The sequence below is a fragment of the Ctenopharyngodon idella genome, chromosome 13 (assembly GCF_019924925.1).
Source record: "Ctenopharyngodon idella isolate HZGC_01 chromosome 13, HZGC01, whole genome shotgun sequence".
Lineage (NCBI taxonomy): Eukaryota > Metazoa > Chordata > Actinopteri > Cypriniformes > Xenocyprididae > Ctenopharyngodon > Ctenopharyngodon idella.
In genome coordinates this window covers 2,771,087-2,791,023 of record NC_067232.1, presented here as the reverse complement: position 1 = coordinate 2,791,023, position 19,937 = coordinate 2,771,087, and the positions used below count along the sequence as shown (strand labels likewise).

At 37.3% G+C, this 19,937-nt stretch overlaps 1 protein-coding gene across 10 annotated transcripts in view; it reads left to right on the top strand.

The window, feature by feature from the left end:
• Positions 1-19,937, top strand: part of dlg5a (discs, large homolog 5a (Drosophila)) — a 70,916-nt gene that overhangs the window by 41,192 nt on the left and 9,787 nt on the right. For 5 of the 10 annotated variants that reach the window (XR_007933358.1, XM_051918113.1, XM_051918110.1 and 2 more), the window contains 13 exons: positions 1,448-1,540; positions 2,731-3,609; positions 5,221-5,341; positions 7,872-8,016; positions 8,848-8,972; positions 9,067-9,159; positions 11,030-11,198; positions 11,616-11,693; positions 13,728-13,890; positions 14,731-14,864; positions 14,956-15,120; positions 15,429-15,612; positions 19,156-19,304. Coding sequence is in view for 9 of the 10 variants with exons in the window: in XM_051918113.1 (XP_051774073.1) it covers positions 1,448-1,540; positions 2,731-3,609; positions 5,221-5,341; positions 7,872-8,016; positions 8,848-8,972; positions 9,067-9,159; positions 11,030-11,198; positions 11,616-11,693; positions 13,728-13,890; positions 14,731-14,864; positions 14,956-15,120; positions 15,429-15,612; positions 19,156-19,304 (2,498 nt within the window). In the remaining variant the exon portion in view is untranslated. The remainder of the gene's footprint in view (positions 1-1,447; positions 1,541-2,730; positions 3,610-5,220; positions 5,342-7,871; positions 8,017-8,847; positions 8,973-9,066; positions 9,160-11,029; positions 11,199-11,615; positions 11,694-13,727; positions 13,891-14,730; positions 14,865-14,955; positions 15,121-15,428; positions 15,613-19,155; positions 19,305-19,937) is intronic. The other 5 variants (XM_051918112.1, XM_051918119.1, XM_051918117.1 and 2 more) reach the window with 3 other exon arrangements.

Genomic DNA, 19,937 nt, shown 5'->3' with positions numbered 1-19,937 from the left:
TGTATTGATGGTATTTGTATAGTATATTAATGTATATTAATGTGTTTTGATGTTATTTTTATTGTAAAGCAATTTGTGACCCCTCCTTGTCTGTGAAAGGTGCTATATAAATAAACTTTACTTACTTACTTACTAAAACACCCACAGAGGTATCATAAAAGTTGTCCATATGTTAATATTTTCAAGTCTTTAAAATAGCCATACGATAGCTTAATGTGAGGAACAGAACAGTTTTATTTTTCAGTTTTTATTCGTATTCTCAATTACCTTTTATTTTATTTTCAGTTTTCATTTAATAGTAATTTTTTTTTTTTTTTCATTTAGTTTAAATTTTTAATCTAATATTTATATTTAATTTAATTTCATCTTTATTTCACATGCACGAGGCCTTAGATAACGGTCTAATAATGCAGTTCATGGATTCACGTCCATGGAATGCGCCACTTCAGGTATTTTGCTGAGGATTTTCTTTTTAAACTGAGTACTTGAATTTAATTAAGGAATCGTGACAGCCCTAATTTCAAATAACAAAATATATTTTACTTAACAATAATAACACTGATGGACTAAAATGTATTTAATAACGCCTATATTTTAGTGCTAAAATTTACTACGTCATTTGTATGTACTACACAATCACATAAATGCCTTTTTTAAATTGGACGCTATTGGTTCTTGTGTGTTGCTGACATCAAACCTGATGTTTAATAGCACCATATTTGATTTGAGAGGTTTTTTTTTTGATTAATAACAAGTTTGGTTTCGAAGTTGAAGTCTTATGACTTGAGAAGACTTGAAACATAGTGCACAAGTAGTACGGACCACTTTTATGATACTTCTAGGGTTCTTTTTGCCATTCTGAAGCTCAACAGCCTGGGTCTTTTTACAGTTTCATCAAATGGCTAGTACAATTCTTTAACATTCCTCTTTTTTTTCTTTTTTTTTCTTTTTTTTTCACAGAAGAAAGTCAGTCAGTTTAGGTTAGGAATGACTTCAGGGTGAGTGAACGATGACAGAATTTGGTAACACTTTATTTTACAGTGTCATTGTTACATATGTTACACATAGTTACTATAGTAAAAACTATAAATTAAGCATAATTACATGCAACTAACCCCAAACCAAACCCTAATTCTATATTAAGTACATGTAGTAACTTAATATTACTCAGTATTTAAATGTATAATTACAGTGTAACAAAGACACCTTAAAATAGTGTAACCCAGAATTTTTATTTCTGAGTGAACAATCCCTTTAAGTTTAAAAAGATGGAAGGATTTATCTGATCTGGAGATCTTAAATGTGCACCATCCTTTCATTCACCAGTCATCAATTGTCTCTGTTCTCAAGTTTCCAAAGTCATTTCTGGGTTTGAAAATAGAAGGATTGAAAAGTCTGCTGGCACTTTTCTTTGTTGAAGCGCTGACCTAAATTTCTCCTTCCCTAGATAAATGGGATCGCTCTGGATAACAAATCTCTGAGTGAATGTGAGGCTCTGCTGAGGGGCGGCAGGGACTCGCTCGCTCTCTCCCTCATGAAGGTGATTGTTCTCTCACTGCTGTCTGAACGTGTGCGCCGCTCTCATTACCACATGCCAAGGTGCTGCCGTGACATTTATTCCAAGTCGTATTTGAGACAGCTGTGTCTGAGTTAGAATACCAACTCTGAAACATTACTGAGAAAGTCAGGTTTGAAAAATAGGCTAGTTTGTAGTTGTTCTCATTACTGCTTTCAGTAATCAGTTGAGCCTTCGCTAAGCCCCTGCGTAATGCCAAGTTACTGACCAGTGATATCTTGACTAACCATTACCATTGTGTTTGAATGATTTAAAACAGGATTTTACAGATTTTGTAATGTCTTAAAGGGTTAGTTCACCCAAAAATGAAAATAATGTCATTTATTACTCACCCTTATGCCGTTCCACACCCGTAAGACCTTCATCTTCGGAACACAAATTAAGATATTTTTGTTGAAATCCGATGGCTCAGTGAGGCCTCCATAGCCAGCAATGACATTTCCTCTCTCAAGATCCATTAATGTACTAAAAACATATTTAAATCAGTTCATGTGAGTACAGTGGTTCAATATTAATATTATAAAGCGACGAGAATATTTTTGCTTAATGCTGCTTAATGAAGCTTTGGACTGTTATGAATCTTTTGTGTTGAATCATGATTCAAATCGCGTGTCAAACCGCCAAACTGCTGAAATCATGTGACTTTGGTGCTCCGAACCGCTGATTTGACACAAAAGATTCATACGGTCGAAGCTTCCATGAAGCAGTGTTTTGAAATTGGCCATCACTATATAAGTCGTTATTTTGTTTTTTTGCCGCACCAAAAATATTCTTGTCGCTTTATAACATTAATATTGAATCACTGTACTCACATGAACTGATTTAAATATGTTTTTAGTACATTAATGGCTCTTGAGAGAGGAAATGTCATTGCTGGCTCTGCAGGCCTCATTAAGCCATCGGATTTCAACAGAAATCTCTTAATTTGCGTTCCGAAGATAAACAAAGGTCTTACCGGTGTGGAAAGGCATGAAGGTGAATAATAAATGAAATTATTTCCATTTTTGGGTGAACTAACCCTTTAATAGGTTCCCTGAAAGCATAAACACAACATTTTATAACTTCAAATAACATGAAGTGAACACTGAATGTTTGTAGTATTAATGTTCTGGTGTGTTGTGTATGCCAGTCATACTGAACCTGTCCATTAACAGTTCTTTCCTCAGAGCACATCGGGGCAGAACATCTTTGAGAGCCTGAGGGAGGCCGAAAAATCCAACGGCAGAATCCACCTGTCAGATGTTCATTCACGAAACAGCAGAAACCTCAAACACAACAGCTCCACTCAGACGGACATTTATAGTGGGGACGCGGGCGGCGAGAGAAGAAAGACCAGGACAGACACAGAGGAGAGTGGTTATTCCGAAAGGAAGGTCTTCCCAATCTCCACCTTGCACCCTAACACACTCCGACCCGCTTCAGAGCTGGGGCCGGCCCGCTACAGCGGCAGTGCCTTTCAGGAGGTCTGTTATACCCGCTCGGAGTCAGTCGGCCCCGAATGCGTTACCCTGGAGACCACCCTAGAGAAGAAACACAGTGGCGGCACTTGGCCTAAAATGGTGGTGGGTGTTTCCATGACAACTGACAGCCCGGCACAACTTTCCATCTACAGGTCGCCCAAGCAAAGGAAGTCCATCTTTGAAGCCGATGCCTTCAAAAGACCAGATACACCCTCGAAGACAGACTACCATTCGCCTCAACCTTTAAAAGCAGACTCCGCCCCAACGCCTCCGACCCCGCCCACACGTAGCGACTCCTTCAAGTTTAAGCACAAACATCAGGGCAGCTCCGCCTCAGAGTCCACCATCACCACGATCTCTATCCCCGAACCCAAGCAAGAGGACCGCAACGGTAACTTGTACTTCACCGAGGCGGGGTGTGAGGGCAAGGTCTTGAGCTCCAGGAAGTCCTGCGAGGAGGACATTGGTCGAATGCGGCCGGAGGAACCAGAAGTGAAGCGCCCAAGGCCCAAATCAGCCCCCGCACTCAGGCGCAGGATGACTCCTCAGACCATTGCTCTCCAGAGCTTCCAGGTGAATTTATAGATCTGCTGGGCTTGACACAGCCAGCCGCCCGTTTTAATTAGCCTCACAGCCTGAGATTGATCTCCCACTGCACCAGGAGGAAAGAGAGAGGGGAAGAGAACATTAGAAATGCTGACACACAATGATGGAGGATATGCAGAAGACTAGCTTATTGTATTAGTATGAGTGTTTTATAATATTAATTTGCTAATTATAGTAATATAATCTAGTATTTTTCATGTACATGTTATACTAAAATATTTTAATATATATCTTTTTTTTTTTTTTTTATTTATTTATTTTTTATTATAACTAAACCTCTCTCACCATGAATATAGCCATAGAAGCTGGCATGGCTTAAAGAAAAGGGAAAAGGGAAAAAAAAAAGAAAACATATATATATATATATATATATATTATAAGTCGTAAATGTAGAAGTAGTAATTTAAATAGTAAAAAAAAAAAAAAGTGACATATTACAAATCAAAAAAAAAAAATTCTGGATTCTTCGATGAATAGAAAGTTGAAAAGTACAGCATTTATTTGAAATATATTTTTTTTGTAAAAGTCTTTACAATGGAACAGTCTTTACTGTCACTTTTGATTAATTTAGTTCATCCTTAATAAAAATATTAATTTCTTTATCCTACTGACCCCCAAAATAGAAGACAATGTTTTAAATATCATTCTTCCTTTTAGAGTGGGGGGGAAAAAAAATATTTTTAACATTTTTATTTTTTGGTGTACATGTGTTAAATATTTCAAATCTGTTTTGCTACAATGGTTGTTTGGTCAGTTGTGGTTTTAAACCATTTCAGAGCAAATACATAAATATTTTGAATATGATTTAAAGCAGTGGTTTGGCCATGGGACCTTTATTTTCCCATGGTCATTAAGCCGCGACCCAATTTCTTCCCAATTTGACCTAATTTAACTGAAGTCATTTAAAAATATACAAAATAACACAAAGTGAAAATAAAGTGGCATTTTGGGGTTATGGAAACAACAGTAAATACACAATGCTAATAGAATACTAACTTACTTGTGTAATTTATTGGTACTTTTTTGGTAATTTAATCACTTATTGACAAAATAACTACGTTGCATGCCACAATTGAAAAGCACGCGCTACGAGCACAGTATAACGGCAGGAAGGACAGGAAAGTTTGTTCTTCTGGGGTGAGAGACTTTTTATTTCGTAACTAGTTACGAAAATAACGTTAGAAAATTGGCATTGACATATAACCTGACAACATCTCATCTGACCGTCGATACTAAAGGACAACGCATCAGACATTCTTTACTTAAACTGCTTCTGACAGAAGAGTCAACAGCTTTCGCTCACATCTTTCAAAATAAAAGCCTCGCATCAGAAAAACAAATTACGTTTGTCGTTTCTTTGACAGCACACTCCGCGACCCACTCAAAATGGTCTTCCGAACACTGATTTAAAGAATGAAAAATGTTGAGTGTATTTTATTAGCCAACCAGCCATTTTTTTATGATATTCTATAATATGTAGAATCATTCATTGTAACTTTCTATAGAACTGTATACTGCATTATCTAATGCTGTGTGTGTTTGTGTGTGTGTGTGTGTGTGTGTGGGGGTGTTTGGCAGAGTTATTCAAATGATGGTGACTCTATGGAGCAGAGGGAAATACTGCGTTCCTCTCCTAACCGACCTCATAGACACAGCGTGGGTTTCGTGCCTACAGCCTATAATGGAACCCTGCCTCCCAGTGAGTTACACCCGCTTTAATCAGAGCCCAAGTCGGCCATGGTGCATTTCAATATATCTCTTTAACAACATGCTCTCTATCTACATTTGCTCTGTGGAGCACAGTTCATCTTTATTCTGATCAAGGCGGCCTACAAAATTAATGTTTTACTTAATTTTATGGTGAAGTCAGTACTGATTAATTGAATTGCTCATTTATGATAATCATGCTGAATATGTATGAACGGACTTGTTGAACAAAACCTATTTATCATTTTCTTCTTTGAATGTTCATGCCATCTCTTAGTATGAAAATGCAGGTCTCAACAATTGTTCCTGATTCTTTCTCACAGCATAAGGGCATCCTTATTGTTGAGCCCTGAAATGTGTCAGTTAGGTCTCGTTTAATGCATTCACATTCAATATTTACATTTTATTTTTTCATGTAAAGACGTGAAACATTGTCAGGACTGTCGATTTTTGTAGAAACAGGACAAACCACTGTGGGTGCTGCTTGATGCACCTGTCACATGACTAGACAGTTCACATGGGGTTTGTGTGATAATGAGGTCTATTTTTACTTGATTTGAATATTCAAGCTTTGGCCAGGGTTGCTGCCTTCTGAGCTTCCCCGCCGTTTGCTCATCTGTCACCCAGAGCAGCTGGCTTTACTTAAAGGTGGAACTCAACTCTGAACACAAGCAAAGCAAAAGCTGGGCACATTACAACAATGTGTAATGGCTAACAACATGTAGTTGTTAAAACATGCCAATTGCACAATTCCCATGTTTTTTGTTATGGGAACTATGGACATATTTTAGAGTTCTCTATTATCCAACATAACCTACGATAAATAGTATCTGTAAGTTAAATGACGGGCCTGTCCTGTCTTTAAAGCATAATTTACCTCATATTTCAAAAATTTAAGATTCCTTAAATTTGGACACTGAAGACGACAATGGACAGTCAGTGACTGCCGCAGAATTAGCTACAGAGCTAAATTTCATCTTTAGTCCCTGAATAGGAGAAAATGAAACGCATGACATGGCTAAAACATTCATTAAAAATAACATATATTATAATATTCCTCACCTAACAATTGAAAATGCATTCCTAATAATACAAAAAAATAATATAAAACAATACAAAAATACTTACAAAGAAGTTACACTATAATGGGTATTACTAAACTAAACATGTAAGAAGAATAAATAAATAAAAATAAAATGGTAACACTTTATTTTAGAGTATTTTAACTAGTTGCTAATTAGCATGCAAATTACTAGAATATTGGCTATTTATTAGTACTTAGTAAGCATGTATTAATGCCTTATTCAATACCTAAACTTAACAACTACCTTACCAACTATTAAGCAGTAAATTAGGAGTTTATTGAGGGAAAAGTCATAGTTAATAGTTTATATGTGTTCCTTATACTAAAGTGTTACCCAATAATCACGTTTTACTCATCTTTAACCATATTTTCAAACGTAACTTAAAATGTGCAAGAGTAAAACATGGTCTGATCTTAGTTGCTATCTTGTTCCAGTTTTAAACATGTAACAAGCTTTTCGAATGTCAGGTAAGAGTCTAAAATAACTCTAAAATAAATTTAAAATCTGGCACAATTTGTCATTTTAATTTGTAATTTTCAATTTGCCATTAAGATTTTTGGTTGGACCTCTTCCTTCTTTTAATTTTAAATACATGCATGCAGTTTTCAGAATATTAGGCAGCACTGAGTAAGCCAGTCATGTACATCTGGACAGGCTTCTGGGAGATCATTCAGGTACAAACTAAAAAGTAAGGCCCCCAGGTTAGACCCCTGAGGAACCCCTGTGGAACCTTCTCTTTGGGAAGATGTATGTGTTTCAATCCAGGTGTACTGTTACCTTGTTGTAAAATAAGACTTAAATCCATTTCATTGTATTAACTGAAACATTTAAATATGATAATTTAGATAAAACTATATTATTGGTTTAGCGTATCAAATGCCTTAATGTAGTCAAAACTGCTTTCAATCCTGCTACACAAGTTATTGAAAGTAAAAATAATCAAACAATTTTTTGTCTTTAATATAGGATAAATATAAATTTGTGAAGTACAAACATTTGGTCTGAAATGAGCTATTCTGTACTAAGTGACAGCATAATTTAGGCTAAGTTTGAAAACCCTTCTTATCATGCTGTCTTAGTTTAAAATTAGCTTAGTTAAATTGATTTTTCATTTTGATGCTTATTATTTATGTTCAAAAAACAGTCACACAAATAAAACTCTACATTTTGCTAACAGAGTGTCAAAAATTGCAACCCAGATAGAAAATGAATAGAACATAAAATTGTTCACATAGAAGTCAGTGGTCCACCGTTGTTGGATGATCAGCGTTTTCTGAAGGGTGAACACCTTTCACTTGATCACAGACAGTTTTGACTCTTGACTACTGCGAGGAGAGCAGTAGTCACAATAAAAGAGTCAGAAATGAAAGATCTGAGCTCAGCGGGCAGTTGAAGGTTCTCATTGAATTGTTTTATGTGGTTATGTTTAAAATTCAGACTCAGCACATCGAGGACTGGCCCCCTGCTCTGCGGTTACAGCCGTTATGAAGAACCCCGTTTACATGGTGCGCAGTCACAGAGTTCACACTAACAACTGCCCTTCTGTCACCAGCCAGATCAATCAGCAGCACACACACCCCAGGTACCACAGTTCCCACTGAGATAACCAACACACACACATGTACTGTACTTCCACTGAAGACTGTACCTCCATGAAATATGGCACATCTCTCAGAGTGAATGTGATTTCACCAAGTAGATGATGTTCCTGGAACAATATTCTTGTTTATCCTGGAACAACATTCCAAACAACCAATCAGATTTGAGGGATTGATTTACAGTTAAAAGGATTGTTCCAACCCTGTATGAATTTCTTTCTTCTGCTGAACACAAAAAAAGATATTTTGAAGAATGTTTGTAACCAAACAGTTGGTGGACCCCATTGACTTCCATAGTATGGAAAAAATACTATGGAAGTCAATGGGGCCCTGTTTGGTTACCAACATTCTTCAAAATATCTTTTTTTGTATTCAGCAGAGGATAGAAATTCATACAGGTTTGGAACAACTTGAGGGTGAGTAAATGACAGAATTTAAATTTTTTGGTGAATTATCCCTTTAATGTCAAGTTTAGGCTTACAACAAGGGTTAGGGGCTTCGACACCATTCTTATTCACCTATAATTTCCCTCTGATTTTAGGGTTAAGTTATGTTTAGGCTTAGATTAATGGGTAGGGAAAGATGTTGATCCAGGAACATCTCTTGCTTGGCAAAATTATAGCAACCCATCTCAATACAGGACAAGTGCATCCTAAATGTCAACAAGCATTTCATTATGTCGTACTAAGTACAAATTAGCTGTTGTAGGTCATAAACAGGATAATTATTTACTTTCTCAGGAAAATAATTGTTCCCTCTCCCCATAATGAGTGTTTGTTGATCTGGCCTGCTCAGTTTTCTTCTCTCCGTCTTAGTCCTCAGCATCAAGGACATCTAAGTCTGGACCTGAGCCAGAAACGCACCGCAGACTACTCTGAGTCGTCCCGTAGCAGCCGGGCTTCACATGGCACCAACTCCCTGCCGTCCAGCGCTAGACTCGGTCAGTCTCTCTTTAATAATATATGTCATCTGTTCCCCTCACACACCAAACTATTTTGGTCTCCTCATCATCTTCTCCTTCTTTTTGTTTTAAGAAGGTTCATCAAATAACTTGCAGTATCGCACTGAAAGGATAAAGATTCCCTCCACACCACGCTATCCTCGCTCCATATTGGGCTCAGACAGAGGTGAGCCTCCTTCCATGAATCCAGCATCTTTGAATTCATACATACTGCGCAGTATAGACTGTAGGCTTTATGCAGTGATAAATGTTTCATTTCATGTAGTATGATACATTGTCACCTGACCTCTGTGCGCAAGTTTAATTATTTCAGAAATATTTCTGAAATAAATTTATTTAGCATTTTAATCCAATTTTTAATCCAGTGTTTTTCTTCCACACACTGCAGTTGGTAAAACTGTAAATAACCACCACTAGCAGCAATATGGTACAGGAAAGGTAATTAAAATGTCAGACTAAGCTAAATCAAGTAAAACATGTCAAGTAGAGAACACTTTGCACAAACAAGCCTGACATTTGTATACACTGAAATATTGGAAGCCTGAATAAATAACCTGAGGCAAAGAGTCTACACTTAATATAGTGCACATAAATAAATGTCTTTCTTTAACTAGTGATGAATCATACACAAAGTTTAAGTTTCCGTTGGCTCCCAGAGTCAAATATAGGTACGGTAGTGGAAATTAATGGTCCTTTATCCCAAAGTTTCCTTTTGTACTAGGACAGAGCAATATATTATACATTCATGGTATATTTGTGATCATTTTATTGAGATGGTCCTCATTGCAGAACATGAGATCCAGGGGGGCGAGGTTGGATCCAGATCCAACTCCTCCCACTTTACATATCCCTAAATCTACCCGTCTCTGCCCCCTGGATCTAAACCTATCCATCTCCAGCCCCTGGATCTGGAACCATCTCCTTCCCCTTTACAGATCCCTAAACCTACCTGTCTCCGCCCCCTGGATCTAAACCTATCCATCTCCAGCCCCTAGATTTGGAACAATCTCCTTGCACTTTACAGATCCCTAAACCTACCTGTCTCCACCCCCTGGATCTAAACCTATCCATCTCCAGCCCCTGGATCTGGAAGCATCTCCTTCCACTTTACAGATCCCTAAAACTACCTGTCTCCGCCCCCTGGATCTAAACCTATCCATCTCCAGCCCCTGGGTCTGGAACCATCTCCTTCCACTTTACAGATCCCTAAATCTACCCGTCTCCGCCCCCTGGATCTCGTGTTCTGCAGTGAGGGGCTACTGATTTTGTTGGCAATTTGAAATTGGCAATTATTGACACTGTGAAAATCTTGATGATTTTGATGTGATATTTATTTGTTGAGATGCTTCATGACTTCGTAGGGTCAGTAAGATTTTTTGGAAGAAAAAAAATTATGCTCACCAAGGCTGCATTTATTTGATCAAATACACCGAAAACACGGCAATACTGTAAAATATTATTACGATTTCAAAGAACTTTTTTTCTATTTAAATATATTTTAAAATGTAATTTGTTCCTGTGACATAAAGATGAATTTTCAGCATCATTACTCCAGTCTTCAGTCTCACAAATCATTCTAATATGCTCAAGAAACATTTCTTATTATTATCAATGTTGAAAACAGTTGTGCTGTGTAATATTTTTGTGGAAACCATAATATGATAGATTTTTTTTTTTTTTTCTTTTGATGAATAGGAAAGGAAAACAAAAGGACATTTATAAAAACATTATAAATAAATTTACCGTGTTCATTAAAAAAAAAAAAAAAAAACTGACCCCAAACCTTTGAAAATGTAGTGCCTGAGTAAATATTGCTATTTGTTACTGTGTATTATGTTGGTACATTAAATTTATTCTCTATTTTAACTGCATTTAACATTTTGAATCCATAACATAAAGATATATTATAGCAAATTCATAAATATAACAATTTATATTGATTATTGTCCAAAGGTGTCAAAATTGTTTCCTGTAAATACGAGCTTTTGTCACTCTAGAACACATGCTAACTGTTGTTTATCCGTGTTGCTCATCAGGGTCACTGTCTCATTCAGAATGCAGCAGTCCCAGTCTCATCACCCCACCCCTGTCTCCTCTCAATCTGGAGACGTCCTCGTTCGCCTCCAGCCAGTCTCAGAGCTCCATCTCCACCCTTCCCAGGATCTCCGTCAGCCCTGTACCCACGGGAGAGCGGAGAAAAGACAGGTACACTCCCGCTGCCTCTGTCCCTTCCTGCTGCGCTCCCCCCCTCCAGCCCCTTCATCAGGTTGCCAAGCAACAGCTCGCTCTTATCCACGTACAGCAGCCCGGCGAGCTCAGAACCCCTTTATCTGACTCGAATAATTGGACTGTGCATGAATATAGAATAATGTATGTTGAAGGATCAGTCGTTCATATCACCGCCGCTCACTGTATGAGAACTTTTAATCTGCACCATCATATAAAATTCAGATCGACTTTTAGTGGAGATTTGTAAACTAGGTCGCTCAATCCAGTTGTTCTTATGCATTTATTATAATTCTTCTCTACATATTTGTCTTCCTCCAGAGTCCCTTGTGTGTGTCTCTCTCTCTTTCACAATCTGTTTTTCTCCTCTCTTCTTTGCTCCTCTGAATCTTTCAGATCTCTGTACCGTAACAGATCCTTTCTGAGAATCCCTCTGGCTGCTAGGCCTAGGTTCTCCTCTCTCAGAAGCTTGAGGTTTGTTCCCTGCCAGTTACGCACAGGGAATGCCTGACAAACGTACTTGTTTGCTCCAAGTGGTTGGCTGTAGAAATCCTTGCTTCTCTGTGTTGTGTCGGTATACAACCCAGGCTTTGTGCTAGTGGTGCTACGATAATTAGATTTACCACATGGAAATACCAAATTACAGAAGTAAAATGAGATTGGAACACACTTTACATGACTGTGACCTAGTGTTGTCAAAAGTAGCGAGTTCGGTACCAAGTCGGTACTGAAACTTTAAAAATGCGACACCATTGTGTTCACGCGCTCGACAGATATGTCTGTGATTGGCTACAATAATCAATGCTTCAAAAACATGTTGTAAATAGACATCAATGATGCTCTTCACCGAGTGTTTACACAGATACGTTGTGCATTGATCATTGTAGCCAATCACAGACATGTATGTTGAGCGCGTGAACACAGTGGCCAATCAGAGGTGTTTATGAATCCCCTCAACAGCGCTCAAAGCATCACATTTTTAAAATTTCAGTACCAACTTGGTATCAAAGTCGGTACTTTTGACAACACTACTCTGACCATTAAGACAACTAGTTGTTCAAGCAACCCAAAGGCTGATTTTGAAAATGTGAAGTTTTGCGAGTCCCTATTTAGTAAGTTATATTCAAATGCTTAGTTCAACCATAATTGATAATTCTGTCATTTACTCACCCTCATATTTAAATGCATAAAACTTACTTTAAACTTTCGAACACAAATGAATCTTTTTAATGAAACCTCAAGAGATTTCTGCGCCTCTATTGAAAGTGCGTGCATCCAAAACTTCAACGCTTCAGAAAGTTCATAAAGAAGAATAAACCGATATAAAAGTAAACCTAGCATTTTAATCCAAGTCTTTAATCAATGCACAATACAGTACATGTGAATAAAATAATCATTTGATTATTTGAAAATAATCAAAAACTTTGAATAAATCGTTCGATTAATATTGATCACTTTTACGATTTCGAAGCTTGAACGTTTTAGTTGTGTGGACTTTCAATGGTGGGACCGAAGTCTCATTTTTCATTAAAAATATTCTTCGGCGATGAACAAAAGTCAGTCACGTTTTGAATCACTTAAGGGTGAGTAAATGATGACAGAATTTTAATTTCAACTATCCCTTTAATACGCCTACATGGAGGGGATCAAGTTTATGAATCTCTGTCAACAGTTTCCTTAAAGTGGAGTTTAATTGGTGTTATTAGGTAATTTTACCTGCTGCTTCTAATTTACTTTTTTGATTAACCTGCTCAGCAAGAGATTCCTCATGAATGTTAAATCTGTGCACAGCAGATTTAGCTATTTTTAGAGTAAATGTCATCTTAAGTGCTTAAGATTCTGGAGTGGAGAGACATTTATGATTTGCATGTCAGTTTGGCTGCTCTCGTCCTGAAAAGATCCAGATTTTCTTAATCAATCAATCAATCAATGACAAATGCTAAAGGTAGTTTAAAGCTGCTGTAAGGAATTATTACCATGCGTGAAATTACGGTATGTCTGAAATGGGTGTCTTGACAAATCAAACATGTCTATGATGATAGCAAGAAGGCTGTCATCACTTACAACAGCTTAAAAAATGTCTTTACTCAGGGATACAGAGGTCTGTTTTGAAATGCTGTGTTTTTGTCAGTAAAGTGTTGATATTTTGTCTGGACTTGGAGCTATAACATTAAAGCATGCTTTTACTTGTTTGAGCAGTAAATCAGTCTTTTGTACAGGCGTATTTAAATATTTAGGTTAGAAGAATATATGTACAACCTTCTGGATCTTTTATTGAAGTCCTGTGTGCACACTCCCTCAGCTTTCTATCCTGTTTTTGTGTCTGTGTGGCAGTTAGTCCTCCAAACTGCCCGTTCAGTAAATGTCTCTTGCTCTACGTCCACCTGCATGGTTCTCCTCTGTCGCAGTATTTCAGTATCTACCCTGGCTAAGACCTGCAGACCAGATTCTGTCTCAACTGTTGATTATCTCTGATCTTGAAATCACCCACTTTTATCACTCTGGCAGGCCGTACTTGGAGGAGCCACGGAATGTTATCGTGCACAAAGGGGCGGAGCCTCTTGGCATCTCCATCGTGAGTGGAGAGAATGGTGGAATCTTTGTCTCCAAGGTGACGGGGGGCAGCATCGCACACCAGGCTGGGCTGGAGTATGGAGACCAGCTACTGGAGGTTAGTATTACATCAATACTGTACATACATAACCCAGATGGGCTTTAAGAGAGAAGAATAAAGAAATTGGACGGTTTGCCAATGATTAAAGTTTTTTTTTTTTTTTTTTTTTTTTTACATTTTTAGAGCAAATGTAAGTTCGTGACCATTTTTATTTAAATACAGCCCAATTAGAGAATTCCACATATTTAAGTAGTGTTTCTATTTACATCGTTTCTATATTTAACATGTCATATTGAGGACCATCACACCCCAGGACATAATACATGTTTTTTTTTTTTTTATTTATTTTATTTTATTTTATTTTATTTTGTTGTTTTGTTTTTGTTTTGTTTTATTTTGTTTTATTTTGTTTTATTTTTATTTATTTTTTTATTTTAAAATTTGATGCAAATTTGATGCTATTTTATGCAGTTGTATTTTTTATTTTAATTTTTTATTATTTTTATTTCATGCAAATTTTGTGCAGTTTTATGCATTATGCAGTTTTGTCGTTTTTTTTTCATTTAATTTTATGCAGTTTTATTTTAAGAAATTATATTTACTTTTTTTATTTCATTCTATGCAAATTTAAGTATTAAAGTTTTTATTAAGTTTATATTAAGTTTTTATATTTGTATTTTTTTTAAATGTAAGTAATTTTGTTGTATGTAATTTTTTTTTTTTTTTTTTTTTTTTTTTTTTTTTTTTACACCTGTTTTTGCTGTCCAGCTAAATGATGAAAATATAAGAAAAATAATTATATATTTTTTCTTCTTTTGAGATCAGTAAAGCTGCATGTCATGTCAAATACTAATATGCATTGTGTAGCTCACATTAATTTTGGTTCCTTTCCCTCAGTATAATGGGATAAATCTGCGTAATGCCACTGAGCAGCAAGCACGGCTCATCATTGGCCAGCAGTGTGACACCATCACGATCATGGCCCAGTACAACCCACACATGTATCAGCTTGGCAACCACTCTCGCTCCAGGTACAGCCCTTTCCCAGTAATTTTTGCTCCGATGAATGCATATTTGATCGCAAAGCAGGTGTGGTTTATTCTTGACCATATTGTTCCATAGTTCTCGCTTGGAGCCAGTGAGCACTCAGTCCACCCCGCAGGGCAGTGGAGCCGCCACCCCAGATAACCATTCAACCATAGACACCCTGAGTGAACAGGATGAAGGCACGCTCACCCCATCCTCCAAACAGACTACACCCACCACCAGTCCCAACAGCTTCATCAGGTACTGCACAAATAAATACACAGATCTTGTGGTCTCCTGCTTACATACATTATCGTTCAAATGTTTAGGGGTTTGTAAGAATTTTATTTATTTTTTAATTGATGAAAAGGGACAGTAAAGACACCTTTATAATTTTATAAAAGATTTCTATTTTGTGCTGTGGGTGGAGAATGGTACGGTTCGATTTAGGTAGGTACTTCTTCTTAAAAGGAAGCATCAATATGGAGCTTACTTTTTGGAACTGCCAGGGCATGAAATCCACTGACTTTGGGTGACCAGTCAGATTCTATATCTCTCTTGAATGTCAGAATTTCTTCTGAGAGTTCCAAGAAAGTTCCGGAGCCTCGCTTGGTAACGTTGAGGAAGACTCAGGTGGAGCTGGGCGTTCAGCTGTGCGGAGGAAACCTGCGGGGGATCTTTGTGGAGAGGCTGGAGGAGGACAGTCCTGCCAGAGGAGCAGATGGTCTCGTGCCTGGGGACATGATACTTGAGGTAAATGGAGCTACTTCTCTGTCTGTGTAATGCTTTTTGGGGACTACTGTGAACAGAAATGTTGAGACAGCAAAACTTTGTTAGAGAATTTTTTGTACTTCCTTTTTTGGGAGTGTTATATGCTTTAGACTGCCTCGAATTGACTAATACACTTTTAGCAACAGCCCTGTTGGCTACTGTTACAATCAAGACTCAAGACAAATAGGTTCCCTGAGTCATCTTAGCATTGGCACTGGGGCAGTTAGACTTTTAACTCAAATTGAACATATATCATTATCAACACTATACACCATATACAGGTGCTGGTCATATAATTAGAATATCATGAAAAAGTTCATTTTTTTATTGTAAATTATTTTTAAAAATGAAACTTTCATATATTCTAGATTCCCTACATGTAAAGTAAAACATTTCAAAAGTTTTTTTTTTTAAATTTTGATGATTAGAGCGTACAGCTCATGAAAGTCCAAAATCTAGTATCTCAAAATATTAGAATATTTCCTAAGATCAATCAAAAAATGGATTTGCTAAACAGAAAAGTTCAAGTTCTTTAAAGTATGTTCATTTGTGCACTCAATACTTGGTCGGCAGCACATATTACAGCAAATGACTTGCTCCTAGCACAAATTACTGCATCAGTGAAGTGTGGCCTGGAAGTGATCAGCCTGTGGCACTGCTGAGGCACTACTGAGCCTTCAGATCATCTGTATATTGTTGGATCGACTGTTTCTCATCTTTCTCTTGAAAATATCCCATAGATTCAGGTCAGGCATGTTGGCTGGCCAATAAAGCACAGTAATATCATGGTCAGCAAACCACTTGGAAGTGGTTTTTGCACTGTGGGCAGGTGCTAAAGTCCTGCTGGAAAAGGAAATCAGCATCTCCATAAAGCTTGTCAGCAGATGGAAGCATAAAGTGCTCCAAAATCTCCTGAAAGATGGCTGCATTGACTTTGCACTTGATAAAACACAATGGACCAACACCAGCAGACATCACGGCCCCCCCAAATCATTACTGACTTCAGAAACTTCACACTAGACTTCAAGCAGCTTGGATTCTGTGCCTCTCCAGTCTTCCTTCAGACTCGGGGACCATGATTTCAACATGAAATGCAAAATTTACTTTTATCTGAAAAGAGGACTTTCGACCACTGTTCACTGTCCAGTTCTTTTTCTCCTTAGCCCAGGTAAGATGCTTCTGACATTGTTTCTGTTTCAGAAGTGGCTTGGTAGTCCTTTTCCTGAAGATGTCTGAGTGTGGTGACTCTTGATGCGCTGACTCCGGCTTCATTCTACTCATTGTGAAGCTCTCCCAAGTGTTTGAATCGGCTTTTCTTGACAGTATTCTCAAGCTTGCGGTCATCCCTGTTGCTTGTGCACCTTTGCCTACCCAATTTCTTCCTTCCAGTCAACTTTGCATTTAATATGCTTTGATATTTCACTCTGTAAACAGCCACCCCATTCAGTAATGACCTTCTGTGACTTACTCTCTTTGTGGAGGGTGTCAATGATTGTCTCCTGGACCATTGCCAATTCAGCAGTCTTCCCCATTAGTGTGGTTTCAAAGAACAAGAGATACCCGGAATTTATACTGTAGGGATGGTCATTTAATGAAACTCAAATGTAAATATTCTAATATTTTGAGATACTGGATTTTGGACTTTCATTAGCTGTACGCTCTAATCAACAAATTAAAAAAAAAAAACTTTTGAAATGTTTTACTTTACATGTAGGGAATCTAGAATATATGAAAGTTTCATTTTTTAAAATAAATTACAATAAAAAAATGAACTTTTTCATGATATTCTAATTATATGACCAGCACCTGTAGTGCTGCGGTGATCATATATTTCACCCTGGTACGCTCAACAAAAAGCCAATAGGATTTTTCCATTGGCTTTTGGAAAATAAGCTCTTTGACCAAAAAAATGTATAATTCTTATAACTTTTGTTTATCAAGATAACTTTTATGCTTCTGACAACTCTTTCTTTATTTAAATTCTACAAGTTGTAGAAGGTTTGAATATTTTGCAAGAGTGAGTATAGTGTATAGAGTATAGTGGATGTGACAGACCAACATCAGTGCCAGGCCATTGTTGAGCATCTGTCAGCTCAGTTTTTGCAGTGTGTTCTTCACTGTCAGTACAAGTCGGACCCCGTCGACGGCTTTTTGGCTGATTGAGCATGTTGAATTGGCATCAGTTGGTGAGCGAAAGAGCTCTGATTGGCTGTTCAGTTTAGTGATGAAAGTGAACAAACAATGAAGTCAGAGGGCATACAGAGAAGGCTGTTTTAATTTTGTCATCTTACCTGAGCATTTCAATATGTGAATATTTTCATAACAACATGGCCATCTGGAATGAAGAACAAACTGATTCACATTTAAAAAAGGGTTGTCAAAAGTACCGACTTTAGTACCAATCGCTTTGGTTCTCTTCGTTTGAAAGAAGGCGTCTTTGAGCAGATCCCTAACATATCCACTGATAGACGTCTGATTTCAAATGCTCCCATGTGTATCTGTGTAAACGCATCATTGATGTCTATTTACAACATATTTTTGATCATTGTAGCCAATCACAGACATATCTGTTGAGCACGTGAACACAATGGCCAGTCAGAGGTGTTTAAGAATCCGCTCAGCAGTGCTCGAAATGCTAGGGTGAAATGCTGGTATCGTCACATTTTTTAAATTTCATTACCGACTTGGTGCCGAAGTCGGTACTTTTGACATCCCTAATTTAAAATGGTAAGCAAGCACTTCGTTTTTCCTTTTTTAATGATGAATATAGACTCCTGCCACCTGCTGATGTGGACAGTTATTTCCTCTCGCGCACACACAAAACGAATGTGCTAGTTGGCCATTGGCTGTAGTCTTTGCAATGTGTTCAAGCACGATTTAGCCCAAATGCACTCAGTGCGAGCTGACAACAAAGTTGGCTTTCGTTGCCACTAGTTCTTTGATGTAGGTTTGGTCTGTCGCAGCCTTAAAAGCAGACTAGTGAGTAGATGAGTTTTTCTGTTTGGTGTGATGATGATGTTTAATGTCCCCGACAGCCTCTGTAGTCCCATTTACCCACTTTAAGACACACAAAAGCTTATTAAAAGCAAAAGTGGGGTATTACTGATGTACTTAGTCATAGTATAAAATGTGAAAATATCTTGAGCTTGTGTTAGGCACTCTATTGCTAGGGTGCATTCCAGCCTCGTCCACTGACTGTATTGTTTTCCTCTAATTCAGATGTCAGTATGATGCATTCCTAACTATTGTTTTTATTGATCACTTCTTTGCTTTCTCATATAAGATGTGAAATTGGTAATATCCCATTCCTGGCATGGACATATTCAGACCTTTATCAGCCAAATTATTACACACTTATTTGCTTTACTAAGACGAGGCAAAGAAGTCATCTTGTTTCTCTACATGTTATATTAGTTCTGGAATGGAAATCGATCCAGAACCCTTAAATGCCCTTATTTTTGACAAAAGATTGGATATTTAAATGAAATTTGACTACACCCTTTATATCATTCTTTGTTCATCCAGTATGGCTCAGTTAATATGAAGAATAAGACTGTGGAGGAGGCGTATCTGGAAATGCTGAAGCCTGTGGAAACCGTGATGTTCAGAGTCCAGCATCGTCTGGATGAGTTTAACCAGGTGAAAGGCACTCCTGGAGATGGATTCTATATCAGGTACAGTGTTTCCCACAGGACTTAGTGAGACTCTGGGGCGGGGTGGGGGTGGTGGACCTCAGCCTCTCTAGAAAGTATCTTGAAAGAAAATTTTGTACATTTTAAAGTTAAATTTGTCAATCTGGTGTACTTAGAGAGTTCAAAAATAAGAGCTCCAACCCATATTCAGTGTGCAAATTGAGAAAAAAAAAAAAAAAAGTTGGTTAATTGACTTGTATCTGAACTTTAAAGGGGACTCAATCTGCTTTTTAGTTGTGATATAGTGTCTCGGTCTACATTACATTCAAACTGGTGTTTTTGGAAGCCGAAAAAGAAAAAAAGAATAAAAAATACTTAAAAAATAATTTGATATTATTATTATTATTCCTATGACAGTAAGCCATATATTGTAAAACAAATACACTGTAAAATAAATGAAAGTATATTATTATACTTTACGCTACAGTATGGAAATTACAATACTTTTGTCTTAATTTATACTCTTGCAAGAGATAAACCCTTGAGCTTTTATTTTGACGGAAACTGCAGCTGAGCTTTTATTCTGGTTGAAAACTGCAGTTTCTGTTAGTACAGGTTTACAAACACATTTCATTACAAATCTAGTGAAATGCTGTAATCATCTTCCACAACAAA